This window comes from Bolinopsis microptera, chromosome 4 (genome assembly GCF_026151205.1).
Source record: "Bolinopsis microptera isolate Bmic1 chromosome 4, MBARI_Bmic_1.0, whole genome shotgun sequence".
Taxonomy (NCBI): domain Eukaryota; kingdom Metazoa; phylum Ctenophora; class Tentaculata; order Lobata; family Bolinopsidae; genus Bolinopsis; species Bolinopsis microptera.
The window spans coordinates 12,892,346-12,907,270 of record NC_087075.1 but is presented as its reverse complement, the minus strand read 5'-3'; the positions used below and the strand labels follow the sequence as shown (position 1 = coordinate 12,907,270).

The 14,925-nt window shown below is 36.9% G+C and overlaps 1 protein-coding gene across 4 annotated transcripts in view; it reads left to right on the top strand.

The window, feature by feature from the left end:
- Window positions 1-14,925, top strand: part of LOC134814525 (syntaxin-6-like) — a 37,899-nt gene that overhangs the window by 13,298 nt on the left and 9,676 nt on the right. Inside the window, exon 2 of one of the 4 annotated variants that reach the window (XM_063822683.1) lies at window positions 8,853-10,865. The exons of the other annotated variants lie outside the window; for them this stretch is intronic. Coding sequence (XP_063678753.1) covers window positions 8,897-10,570 — 1,674 coding nt within the window. The 5' untranslated portion in view covers window positions 8,853-8,896 and the 3' untranslated portion in view covers window positions 10,571-10,865. Of the gene's footprint in view, window positions 1-8,852; window positions 10,866-14,925 lie in introns of those variants that run through there. 4 annotated transcript variants of the gene reach the window in all.

The window sequence follows — 14,925 nt, the reverse complement described above, 5'->3', positions numbered from 1 at the left end:
GCGCTACAATGTCTCGATCAGGGAATAATCTAGATCATAATCAAAGTCCTCCGGCAGAATTTTATCCCACATGTAAGGAGGTCAATTTGCTTTTGAACTCTGAAATAGTCTCTATCTCACGTATAGCTAGAGGAATATGATTCCATTTGGAATGGGTCCTAAAGTAAAAGTTCTTAGCAAAAGCGTTAGAGCTTGCTCGTGGTAAGATTGAGCTTACAAAACATAAGGGGCCCATGTGGCTATTTCTTAACCTTGAGTGGCCTTGAAATGGTTGCAAATATGAGGGTAAAGTGACAGGTATATTTTGCTTCACAATTTTAAAGAAGAAAATAAGGTCAAGAAAGTCGAAGCGGTCTTCTATGGGCATAATCTTAAGCTGTCTGCATTTTTGAATGTATGTAACATCCATCAATGATTAGTCGTAGTCTTTAAAAAAATGAAAAGCTAATTTGAAAAGAAGCTAACTTTGTTATTTAACATTTTAATCCTATAATAATGTTACTTTTAAAATCAAAAGCTTATATATTTTATTTAAATGGTAAAAATCGCTTTGAATTTTGCTCCAACAAGCGCAGCTTGCTACATGTTGTACACCTCTCTCGTGCACTTTTGTGCCAGGAGAAAGGGGTTACAACGTGTGTCAAAGCGCTGCACATGCGTTGCACCAGTTTATTCTGAAAATTGAGCGTTTAAGCCATATTTTTTATATTTTTGTTGATGCAATGCATTTTAAAATTTGTTTATGAATTCTACTCAGTTTTTATAGTAAAAATATTTTTCCTGAAATGCTTAATGACTTCCCCGAAGTTTTTAGTTTTGCTGCTTTAACATTGTACTTATTAGAATTGTTGTTTTCTTGAAATTGTTGTTTTTTTTCTTCTGCTGGCAGACATTTACCGATTGGTCACTCAAACATCACATCATTCACCTAACCATGTGCTTTTGCGCCATTGTGGGCACGCTTGTTTCACTGCCGGAGGGCGGCCGTGCGCTCGTGCAAGCACAAGGGCTCTGGTTTAGCAAATCTAATATTATGAGGTTGGTAGCAGTCGACAATTCCCGTTACCAGTGTATAGTGTTATTTCTGAACGAGTCAACTAACGGTCTTCTAACATATAGTGCTCTACGAATTGCATCACTTGATTTAATTGAATGTATATGGACACGTTCATTGAAGTTTGAGGAAATTGGTAAATTTCTAAAACAGCGTTTTTGACGAAAGTGGTTTAATTTTAACATATTTTAATCTAGCGTGTTCATAAGTTCTGAACATTAGCCACGTGACCCATACTCCCATATGCACTGCTCAAAAATAAAATGTATTGCTTTTAGGCACTATTATGTAAAAAATGTCACATTTTTGTGACATTGTTTACCATAGCTGCCCAATTAGCATTTTTTGGTCTAAAATATAGTAGATTAGGTCAATCTAACAATTATGATGCAATGTAGGCCTAAAGGGCAGTGATCGAACGGCTTTAAGGCAACATTTCGTAAACTTTGTCACACTCAGAATACGAGACCTCTTTTTTACTGTGAGGTGTCCTCAAAACCCTTTCAACTCATTATTTGATAGTTCTTCTGCCAATCATAGCCCTAAAATATGTTGTTTTGAAAAGTTAACAAATACATGCATTTGGCTATTGGGAAACGATGTAAATTCTGTCACATTATATGGAATTTGAAATTCTGGGTGAATTTCCGAAATCATTTATATCTGATTTTGGTTTGGAAGGCGGGAAAACTCGATATAAAGACAATACACAGATACAGTTGATTGAAGTATAGGGCAGTTGATGTAAACATCGTCACAAAATGATACGAAATCGTAAATGGACACGTTCATGTTGAAGTTTAAGGATATTGGTAAACCAAAAAAATAGCGTGTTCAGAAGTTCTGGACATTAGCCACGTGACCCATACTTCCATATACACGGCTCAGAAATACAATTTATTGTTTTTAGGCACTATAATGTAAAACATGTCACATTTTTGTGACTGTGCTAACCATAGCTGCCCAATTAGCATTTTTTGGTTTAAAATATAGTAGATTAGGTCATTCTAACAATTATGATACAACATTTGGCTAAAGGGCAGGGATCGAACGGTTTTAAGGCAATATTTCGTAAACTTTGTCACACTCAGAATACAATACCTCTTTTCTACTATGAGGTGTCCTCAAGTTTATTCCAAACAAGTTCCAGAGCATGTAGCCAAACTATGCGGGTCCCCCGACACAAACTTGAAATTTCTAAACACAATTTTGTCTTCAAAGGTACGACTATATGGAACAGTTTGGTTGATAAAATATTCGACAAATGCACTCCTAATGAAAACAATGTCATGGTCCCTGGCTCTAGTAAATTTTCCGACCTTTCCTCCCCCATCTCAATTATCAAGAGCCGTATCAAAAAGCTCTTACTTGAAACCCAGCAATTGACAACACCTGGGCGTGAAATTGAGTGGCTCCCCCTAAATAGCTGGGGCATTGAACCAGCTTAGTCAATCAGCATCCCATCCCTTGCATACAACTAATTACAAAAGCGCTAATTATACCTGTTTCAAAAGCATCCTGTCTGGAAGTTCCCTGACTGCCGTGTGAATCTTTGGATCTATTTTTGGATCTATTTTTATATTGATATGATTTTTATATACCTATATATTCCTCGCATAATTTCCATGTCCGCCTGAACAAACCTGGCACCATCAAATCTTACTCTAGAAACCCCAGAACTCATCAAGCCTAGTCTGAATTCAAAACTAGTTGACCAGCTACGTACAGTTTCCTGGACAGCTGGAACCTTTTGGGCCATGCACAAGCCAATAGCATGTATGGTCCTGCAGTGGGGTCTCCTTTTCCTTGGATCTGTGTTTTGATCCGTCTTTTCTTAAAATTTTCCATTTGTGTCACTTAGAATCACCTTTTAAAATGTTAATCGACACCACTGGTCCTAGTTAAATTTAGCCATGGCACGACTACTCGAACGTAACAGTTAAATAGGTGTGACATACTATTATATTCTTATAATTATATCATATGAATTGATTGCACTGCTAATAAATAAAATACTTTGTTTTACTAAAAAAATACTTTGTTTTACTCAAAACCCTTTCAACTCATTATTTGATGGTTCTTCTACCAATCATAGCCCTAAAATATGTTGTTTTGAAAAGTTAGCAAATACATGTACTTATTGGGAAATGATGTAAATTCTGTCACATTATATGGAATTTAAAATTTTGGGTGAATTTCCGAAATCATTTATATCTGATTTTGGTTTAGAAGGCGGGAAAACTGTATATAAGGACGATGCACGGATAGAGCTGATTCAAGTTAAGGGCAGTTGATGTAAAAATGGTCACAATAATAATAAGGGCAGTTGATATGAAAGAAAATCTATCTAACTAATGCAATGGCTGATGTGACGAAATTTACATTTCTTGACCCTATTTTGAAGATACATGCCTCGATTAGAATTCAATATTCTTCCAGGAATTATTAGTAGGTTATTATTCAGCAAATCAGAAGTTTAACAATTCTGAGTTTAATTTTACTAAGTTACCGAAATGTGACGATATTCACTTTTCCTGCCCCAACAGTATAATTTCAATGTGATGAAAAATGGGCAGGGGTTTCTATATTTCCTTATCTCTGAATTAATCATTTCAAACTATAATTAGGACTGTTGATGTGAAAGAAAGTTTATCTAAATTTTACAATGACGTATGTGACAAAATTTACATTTCTTGACCCTATTTTGAAGAACCATACCCCGATTAGAATTCAATATTCTTCCAGGAATTATTGGTAGGTTATTTTTCAGCAAATCAGAACTCAAGTTTAACAATGCTGAGTTTGATATCACTAATTTACCGAAATGTGACGAAATTTACTTTTCCTGCCCCAACAGTATAATTTCAATGTGATGAAAAATGGGCATGGGTTTCTATATTTCCTGTATAAATCCATTCCAACTATAATAAGGGCAGTTGATATTAAAGAAAATCTATCTAACTAATGCAATGGCTGATGTGACGAAATTTACATTTCTTGCCCCTATTTTGAAGAATCATACCTCAATTAGTATATAATGTTACTTTATCACCATCACTATGTCGATAAATTAGTTATTTTGCCAACACGGAGCAAATAAAGTTATAATTTTTTTTGTGACGAAATTTACAAATTTTTACCTTGTTCAGGTGTTGAAATTTATTCAATGTTAACATATCACTGTCATATAATAATTTATATAACCGGCGTATGGTTGAAATATTGTTAATTGATCCATAGTACGTAATATAGGGTGAGTAGGGTGAGAATCCCTGCCATGTTTTTGGTCAGTTTCGCCGGGGCTCATGTCTTTCCTCGAGGGAGCATTAGTGTCTACAGAAAAACTGACAAATCCTAGCGAAGTCCAATCCGAACCACATCTTCCATTAGAGGTGGTGCTGGGTCAGCTGGTTACAGAACGGATTGGCCTGGAGAATGGCACAGTCCTGTTACTCTCAAGTTAACCATAGAGGGGGACAGGCGCTGTTCGCTCACGGCTGGTTCTTGGAGCCAACACCCTCAGCCCCACAGAAGTGGGAGCACTGTCGGTGGTGGCTCACCCAGATAACGGACAGTGTCTCTCCTTTTTTCTTCTTGGACTTGCATTGTTGCTGGCGAGTCAGCCAGTAGCAATGCAGCATCTCACTCACTCAATCACCTTAGCAGTTCGGTCCCTTTTCTGTTTGATTACTAGTCTCACCTGGTTCTTGACCTGTCGCCCTCAGACCTACAGAGGTGGGTGCACTGTCGGTGGCCTGTCACCCAGGTTGTCGGTGATATCTCTCCCTCTGCCTCCCCTTTGGACATGCATTGTTGCTGGTGAGTCAGCTGGCAGCAGTGTACCATACTACTGCGTGTTTACTAATCCCCTCTTAGCTTCCAGGCTAAACTAAAATTATAAACTAACAGAAGCAGGATAGAAGCAAGAAATCATCAGTAGCCCCTCAACTTAACAAAGACTGATATCAACCGCTCTGGTACAAGCAACTCTGATAAAGTACGACTCTGCTGCTTCTCTGGGAAGTCAGCACCAACAGAAATGGGGAAACTCTCTGATATGAGTGCTGGAATTCTCCGCCGTTTTACTCTACAGGCTAAGTTTCTTGTTATAATTCTATTGTTCTGTTCTTTCATTTGTATTCTGTCTCACTCTACTGCATATTGTAGATCGTCAGCATTCATAGAACCAGGGTCTCAGTTACAGTCCTTCTGTTTGTTGACTAGACACACTTTTTGCATCATCTTTCGGTTTTTGACGGCGTTTAGAACACATCTTGTTTTCTCGATCGTTACTTGCCTCCGTATTGGCTGCTAAACTATTATTATAAACTAACTTTCGTTCCACCCCCTTGTGTGTATACTAACAACCCTAGATTCCCAGGAACAGGCTTAAATATCTACGAAAATCAAAGCCAAACAGACAGACAGCTACTCAGCCACAATGCAGGACAACAGATACTGCTCTGAACCAAGGATAAGTCTGATTGATACAGCTCATGTCTCCCTAGACATTCGCACAGATTACAAGAATGCCAACATCAGACATCATGTCTCTTATTAAGACAAAGCTCAACTCTATCCAAGTTCCTGAAATCAGAGTTGTCTAACTGAGATTTGCAGTCAGACATGCATTATACCCCCCTCGACCAACCCATCTACTAATCCGTGTCTACAGGCAAGAAATTGATCTCGTCATTTGTAATATAACATGAAATATTATATACCTATTGAAATTCTCATCCTCCACATCATACAAAAGAGAACGGCCCATGGCCATACACCACATATCAAAGAGAAAGGCCTCCGGCCAGACATATCAGACCTAACATGATCTATTTTCCTTAAAAGCCCATGTTTATATAAAGTTTTAGCGTGTAAAATTGATTCACTTTACTTACTTGTTTATAAATTTTACCTCGAACCATGCTTTCACAGAATTAAAATATTACCACACGACAGGGCGACAGTTTTCCAAAACTGGTTACATTCTTCCCTCAAGGCGCAGCTCCTACACCTGGTAAATTCCACTCTAATAGCACAACCTCTCAAACAGACTCACCGAAGTAATCTTCAGCCATCAAATGCACCGCTGTCAAACCTGATCATGTTACAAGGCATGACTTTTCTGCCACTACTTCATCATTATAGATTAGTGATTACTTAGTGTGTAGATAAAACGATATGAGTGTAGCACACACTGGCTTATCAATGAATGATTGATTCATCCAATCAGCGTTATCTTGGTTCGAATTGAAATTGCTATATTAAATTTTTCCTATATTTTACGTAACGCGCGAACGCCATTTGAGCACAGTATGTGCTAATGATCTCGCTGTCAATCCTTTAATACGTTTTGCGCGCTGCGCTAGCTACTCTGGTAGCGCGCATGGCGTGTAATTTTATTATCTATTGTTTCAACTTTTTATCCAGTTTTATTCATTTAAACGATGTTATTCATTTAAACGATGTTATTCATTTAAACGATGTTAATCATTTGAAACGACTTTACTAGAATTTGTCAACGAAGAAGAACTCTAAATTGTTACCACAGCAACCATTCAATGTTGCCATAGAAACTACACACTCTTAACATAGCAACCACACACGGTTACCGTAGCAACTCCAAATCACTACCTAGCAACTAAACACTGCTACCATAGTAACTACGTACTGATACTATAGCAACTACACACGGTTACCATAGCAACTACACACTGTTACCATGGCTACTACACACTGTTACCATAGCAACTACACACTGTTACCATAGCAACTACACACTGTTACCATAGTAACCACACACCGTTACCAGGAACGAGAGCGAGGGTCGACAAGGGGCTATTGCGATGCAATCTGGACAAGAGTCCAGGCTGGCTCCCTTAGTTCCAACCTCTCGGTACTGGAAACGATACATTTTCTAATCCTCATCACCCATCTCCAAGTTGCAGTCATACAATAAAATTACAATCTCATCGTACTCACATCTTGAGTTAAGCGCAAAGCGTCACTATGGGACCTTCGCGATGCGAACCAGACACATAGTCTGGACTGGTACCTCAGACGCTAACGTGAAACTTACAGAGTATATAGGATATAACAACTTACTCGGGCGTAAGGAGTCGATACGGAGCTATTGCGATGCAATCCAGGCAAGTGTCTGGACGGGCTCCTAAAACTCCAAACGCTCGGGCGAGCGGCATGGCAACTCTGATTCTTTACAAATAATTATCTTGCCAAACATACAGTACGCAAAACGAACGCAGATTTCAATTCTTATATAGCGAAATAGCCGAAGTGCGCGGAGGCCGGGGAGAGGGGCTAGCTCCGGCGCGCGGGCCGGGATAGCACCCCAACACGGCAACGCGCAGCAGAGTAGTGGGGTCGGCCACACTACCGAATACACGAAAAGCCAACCCGGGATTTATTACCCGCACGGCTATATTATTATGCGCAGTTGAAACCTGGGGGCTCGCCGACCAGGTTCACCGGGTGGAAACTGAAGGCATATATGACCCCCATATCTGAAAGCAGGTTGGGGGCACTACGGAAAGCTTAGAAGCTCCCGTCACCTACTAACTACTAACTAACTAACTAGGGTGTTTAAGTTGGTATACTAATATTTACTCAATTTTACACATGTTGAGATATCATACAAATTTATGTGACTAAATTTACCTATTTCTGCCTTCTGTATTTGTATTTGCGTATAACAATGAAATATGTGAACAATTCCAAACACATTCAGCTCATAAAATAATGCTAGACTATTCGGCATTTCTTGTCAGGATGTCATAAACATCCCTCATATAAATTTCTTAAATGTGTGACGGAGTTTACATGGTGCTACCATTTAAGGAAAAAAGTCGCTAGTAAATATGTAGATAATAGTCATATAAAGCTATTCTATGAATTGGAAATTCGAAAATTTGGTCAAACACGGCAACAAGGGGTCCATATAAACTCCGTCACGTTTTTATAGTGTGACAAAGTTTACAACTCACTGCCGGCCGCATTTAAGCGATATCTTATCGTCTGATAAAGATATCGTTATGCGACAAAGTTTATCTAGAGGATGAAACGATTATCTTAGGGTTAGAGGGTTTATATAGTTTCATAGTGTGACACATTTTACACCATCGTGCCATTTAGTAGGGTCACTAATATTTACCAATATCCTCAAACTTCAATGAACGTGTCCATATATATTGTTTGAAAACTTATTTGATAATAGTAACCAATTTGATCTTATTCTATTGATGGGTGGGTTCTAAAGGCAAATTATTGCAATTGATCAATTCATTTTTACAATATTTCAGATAAGGAATCAATCTTATTAATGATTGAAGATTTACTGTTTAATTCCAATTCTAATTGCAATGTTGTGTATTTATTAGAAAATCCCATTGTACAGAAGCTTGTGTAACTTCAAATTTTGCTGCATCTTTTGTACAAATTGTAGTTGGCACTCTACTTTTACGCATAATTAAGTTATTTGAACTGGTAACTGTATCGCCACATTACTAAACTTGACTTACTTAAAATAACTGCAGACCTGTAGATATAGATCATTTGCCTTCAGCCGTCATTTCCAATTGTTAATAAAGATCTAAGCGAGTAAGTGGTCTGAAATAATGTCTGTGGGACCTTTTCTTTGAATAACTTTGAAAAATCAAAATTGTGTGCTTAGCATGATTAAGCACCAAATATCCACCGCATTGTCTATCAATTGAACCTGATTTTTTTTCACATTCAAGAATGATGGTATTGATGCTATAATTCAAATAAAGTTCTGTTTTAGAGATGATCCTAAGTGTTTGATTAATGTCAGAAACTATTCAATGAATGGAATCTGATGGCAGTCAACCTCTGCCAAGTGTATGCAGGACTTGTGATGCACGCTTCATCAATGAACTCCTTCGTATACAACATGTTCGCCACTGCCATCCTGAATCCTTACAATATCCTTGTGTTATGTGTGGCATAAAATGTGAATCACAGGATGCTTTAACAAGGCATGTTCGCAACAAGCACACAAAAAAGAAAAAAAGGGAATCAGAAACAATATCTGCTGCAACTCTTTCTAAAGGCACAGCCAAACTTCCAACTGCAAAGAATTCCAGTCTTGTCACTATGCAGAAGAATGCCAGCAAGACAGTGTCGAAAGTGTCTCCCCAATGGAGGGCTAGAGTTGAAATGGCATGCATGCGCTATGCAATGGTTCATGGTAAACATAAAGCTCAACTTCGATATGCCCAACTAGAACCTGGCTGTAGAATAGGTTGGCGACGTTTGACAGAAATATTGAGTATGCATAAGCATGATAAGACTGGTAAGAAAGCAGCATATTTGTACAAGAGAGGTCGTAAGGGTGGCAAAAAAGATGTACAACTTTCTAAGCTTGCTATTCCAGCTGGTATCAAGTCTGACTGTGGTAAGTTTGGTGTTACTTATGGTATTGATGATGCACAATGGGAGTTTACTTTACAATATCCTAACTACATTTTCTCCTATGCTAGCGTAAGAAATTGGTGTGAAGCTGAGAGAATGAAATTAGAAAAAGACAGTAACTTGGAAAAGCCATTTGATGAAGAATTTGTTTCATCACTTAATGAAGCTGTGCTCAACACAAAATCATTATCGATAAGTGAGGCAGAAAAGACCATAAAGAATGAGGTGCAGAAATATAACCAAGAAATTGATGATGATGAGAAGGCTATTAATGAGGACAATGCTGTCGAAGAATGGCTACATGTAATAAACAATCAAATGGCAGAGAAGAAAAAAGTTCCCATTCTTCACTGTGCGTGTGGTAATGTTTATAAAACTGACAAAGAACTTGCTAAACATAAGCCGAAGTGTTGGTTACCAGATTTCAAATCAGAAGCCCAAGTGAGATCTCAGAGGTCCTGCAGAAATAAAGCAACTCCTAGTGAGTGTGAAACAATATCAGATTCAGAAAGTGGCTCATCAGTTGTTGAAGAAACTTACTCTAATGCATTCAAGTGTTCTGATTGTGAGTACTCGACTCCTCAAGAGTTTAGGTATAAGAGGCATATAAAATCCTGCCATAAGAAAAGGCTGCTATCTGAAAAAATCACATCCAATAAGATTGTAAGGGATGGTGATCAGGCAAATAATCATTCAGAGCTGCTCACTTTCAAGAACTGCAAGAAATGCAATTTTAAGCACATAACTATTGAAGGATTGCGTGAGCATTACCGAGTGGTCCACAATTCTCATTACACTGATAATGGTCAGGAAATCTCACTTCTTTGTACCAAATGTAATGACACCTTTTTGACATATGCTGGACTTAGAGAGCACATCTGTGGAGAACGGCAGATAACAGTAAAATATGAGAGAATTAAACCACGTATACCATCATCAATTATGCTGGGTACAAACAGTTCCATTGTGTTCCTCTGTCCTAGATGTGTTACCAGATTTGACACGATTCATGAGTTAAAAGAACACTACAGTGCCAAATGCTGTGCCAAAAGTAAATTATATGCGTGATGTATTCTAATAGTTTATGTTTTATCAGGTTAGCCTTTTAAATAAATTATATTTTCATACCTTATTAAACCAAGTTTTCTTTTAAGATAGTATTATCATGCTGATGACTGATTGGTGTCTATTAAATTGACTGATAAGTGATTGTAACCGAATATTTTGTCGTCCTGGACGCTTGTTTGATACCAGTTTTTCAAACAATTTTTCCCAGATATTTTTTACTACATGTGTATCGGTATAATCATCTTAACTCCAAAAAATTGTAGCTTACAATCTTATTATATTGTATTACGATAAAGTGTTTTCATTTTTATCACCAATTATCATTTATTTGCAGAATTGTATGATCTACATAATAATATTCAAACTAAGACCATGAATAGTAATCACTGATACCTTCCAGTATTAGAGTATCACATAAGACATAACAGCTGCAATTACCAATTCATGAACCAACTAAAATTGACATATAAAATTAGTCAATAAATCTGCTTGTGTGTAATATTTGAATATTTAGATAAACTTAATTATTTAAGCCAGTGTCAATCAATAATTAATTAACTTCATATTTCTTACATTAATTATGTAAACCGACAAACATTTCTAGGTTATGGCTGGAGTAACAGGTGCCTAGTTACATTACAGGGTGTAACATGGGGGTAACCAGTCTATACGACAAATCATCTAAGAGATGGCTGTGCAAGATATGTGATCTAACGTTTTCTAGTGCTATGTGTCGTTTACAGCATCTGCGTGCAAACCACTCTGAGTTTCTTAAGTACTCCTGCAGTCTATGTGGAATAAAATGTGAAACTGAATCAGCTTTTTTATCTCATCTAAAAAGGCAGCATAGACGTCCAAAAAAAGCCTCTTTCAAGGTTTCTCAAAGGTTAAGGAAAAGAGTTAAATGTAGTCATTGCAGCATTTGTTTTATAAACGAACTGCATCATATGCAGCATGTACAGTTGAACCACCCACAGGCTTTGGCATCTTTCAATGAATCTGCAAATCAAAAAGGCGAATCTCAATCCACTTTGACAACAGCATGTCCCACACAAAAGGAGGACAATCTTTCTCAAGATTCATTAGGCTTCCTTTCTTCCTGTGTTTCTAACAGCACACATAAAGCTAACCTATTTAAATATCATAGAAATTCAAAATCCAACAATAAAAGATTGAATGTATCCTCACAGCGAAAGACAAAAGTTGAGATAGCGTGTCTACAGTATGCTCTACTCCATGGAATACATAAGGCTCAGTTGCAATTTGCTAAAATAGAGCCAGGTTGCAGATTAGGCTGGCGCAGGATAACTGAACTTCTGGGAAAACGTGTCAAGAATAACATCACAATATCCACACAGAAATTATATGTACCTCCAAGTATTGCATCTAATTGTGGTCAATATGGTTCTGTATATGGTATTGATGAAGCTCAGTGGGAGTTTACTTTAAGGTTTCCTAACTACATTTTCTCGTATCAAGCAGTCAGAGAATGGTGTACAGCAGAGAAAAGAAAGCACACATTTGCGGCAGACATATCTGAAAAATACTTCGATAAGCAGTTTGCCCTGTCTTTGGATGAATTTTTAAGAGATGTTGACCCAAATTCAATCAACACAGTTGAAAGTGTAATCAAGAGTTATGTTGCTGAGTTTAATAAAGATGTAGGTGTAGGTGGACAAGTTCTTGGCAGAAATGCTGTTGATGAATGGCTTCATTCGATCAATAGCCAATTAGTTGAAAGAAGTAAACGGCGGCCTTTTCGATGTCCATGTGGGAACACCTATGTTACTGGAAAATATATGGCAAAACATTGGAATACCTGTGAAATGAAAAACTTCCAAGGAAAAGATAACACATCATCATATTATTTGAAGCTGTTGGAAACTGCACCAAAATGTTCATCTCACAAAGAGTTTATTTCTTCTTTGAACCAAGTTTTGAAAACGAAAAGGCTTTCTGTCAGAGACACAGAAAAATTGATCCAGCACCATGTGAGTTTGTTCAACAAAAATTGTCTGCTCGAGGATCACATTAGTGAGCTAAATATTTTAGATGAGTGGTTGCATTTCTTTAATACCAAAGCTGCTAAAAATAAGACTGGTAACGCATTATCTTCAAAGTTGTCTGAAACTAAACAACGTGAGCCATCCATGAAGGATTTTATTCTAAATCTGAATGTGACTTTGAAAGCAGATATAATTTCTGTCAGGGACATGGAGGCAATCGTCAAAAAGCATGTGGTTTCATTTAACAAAAAGGTTTCCAACGACAAACAGATAAGTTACCAAAACATATTGATAGAATGGCTACATTTTCTAAACATCAAGGCTAAAAATCGAGCAAAAGTCGGCCACAACAATCTTGTTGTTAATAACGGAAATAATTCATCTCACACATTCAAAGCTCCACGAAAAAGACGCAGAAAAACATATGAATCAGCCTTAAATGAATTTATTGCTAAACTAAACGATGTGTTGAGATCAGAAAACTTTTCTGTGAGTGATGTACAGACAATAATAAAAGTTCATGTAATTTCATTCAACCAAAGGTTTTCCAAAGATGACCAAATAAGTTATCAAAACGTCCTGGAAGAATGGCTATATATGATGAACTTCATAGCTTCAAAAAATTGTGTAAAGGACAGTAAAGACTGTACTTGCATCACAGTACACAATGTATCCGAGGCACACATAAGGAAAAAACAAAAAACAAGTACCTTCTCAGCCAAACCAGTATCGAAGAGGAAAAACAACAAAGATCACCCATCTTGCAGCAAACTGAAGTTTGAGCTTGAGGCTGAAGTTGAGGCTGGAAAATATTGCAGCAAACTGAAGAGGGGTCCAGTTGGGGTTGAGAAGCCAGCTTATCCTAACTCGCCATATGCTACTATCATAGTGGAGACATGTGTCCCTAAAGTGAACTGGGAGGTTGTGATTGAGGACGTCTTGGACGAATATTGATCAAATAACGAATCACTTGCTTACTTTCAAGGAGTGAATCTTAGGGTTGTCATAAGTCTGCAATGTGTATTTTGTTAGTTACACGTTAAATATTTATTCACTTATAGACTTATTATTTAAAATTTTAGTTTTTAGTCGTACAAATTAATGTTTTAGGCTCGTCTTTCTAATTTGGTAGCATGCATTTTATGAATACTATTGGTCAAATGTTAATTTATTACTAGACAGTTTTAATTTATTTCATATTGAAAGCAGTTTATTATTTTGGTTGTGTTTCTACTAAGTTGAAATCAGAATTCAATAGTTAAATGTTGTTTGTTTAATGTTTATTTTATGCACATTTTGTAATCAATTTTTATGAAAACTTAAGAGTTTTAACTATGTTAATGTTATGATCGATAAAACATTTTCATAAAAATTATCTTGCGAATGTTTGTTAACTCATTCATTTTGTAATAATATACCAAAACTATTATCAATATGTTAAATGGAACACGGCCCTTTAACAGGAATCTAACGATTTCAATAGATGGCAAAAAGCTAGAAAAAGTTCAATGTACAAAATTTCTTGGGGTGATAATAGACGAACAGCTATGTTGGGAACCACATCTTAATCATTTATCTTTAAAGCTGAACTCCAGTATTGTATCGATTAAGAGAATTTGCAAATTCATTCCCAAATCTGAATATTTGAAACTATACAATGCTCTTTTTATGTCACATCTTAGCTATTGTATAAGTTGCTGGGGTGGGATCCCTAAACATAAGCTGAATAAAATCTTTGCTATTCAAAAACGATGTATACGACTGCTATTTGGTAACATTCCCAATTTTGATCATAAAGAATACTACTTAACCTGTGCACGTTCAAGAACTTATAACGAACATATGGCTAAAAAGAACTACTGTCTTGAACACACTAAACCGCTATTCACTGAGCAGAAAATTATGAACCTGGAGAATCTGCACATGTACCATACATTTATGGAGCTATTCAAAATTCTTAAATTTGATGTCCCCCAGTCGATTAAAGATCTTTTCAAGTTCTGTCCTAGAAATGAAAAACTTCGTCTGATTGTCCCATTACTGAGGTTAGATATCTCCCAACAGAACTTTTTGTACACCTCTACGAAAATATGGAATGATCTCATCCCCTATGTATTCGAAATATGTGATGCTAATGTAGATGGGATAATAATCCCGGGGTCTTCCAAAAATTCAGACTTATCAGCCTCGTCAGGTATTATTAAATCTAACCTTAAAAAGCACTTGCTATCCCTCCAAAATCGAGGTGACCCTAATATATGGTAACTAATCTATATTATATCTCAAATTCTACATCTGGTACGGCTCTGCACACATGATATCTCTCTCTGCCATGAAACATGGCTAACC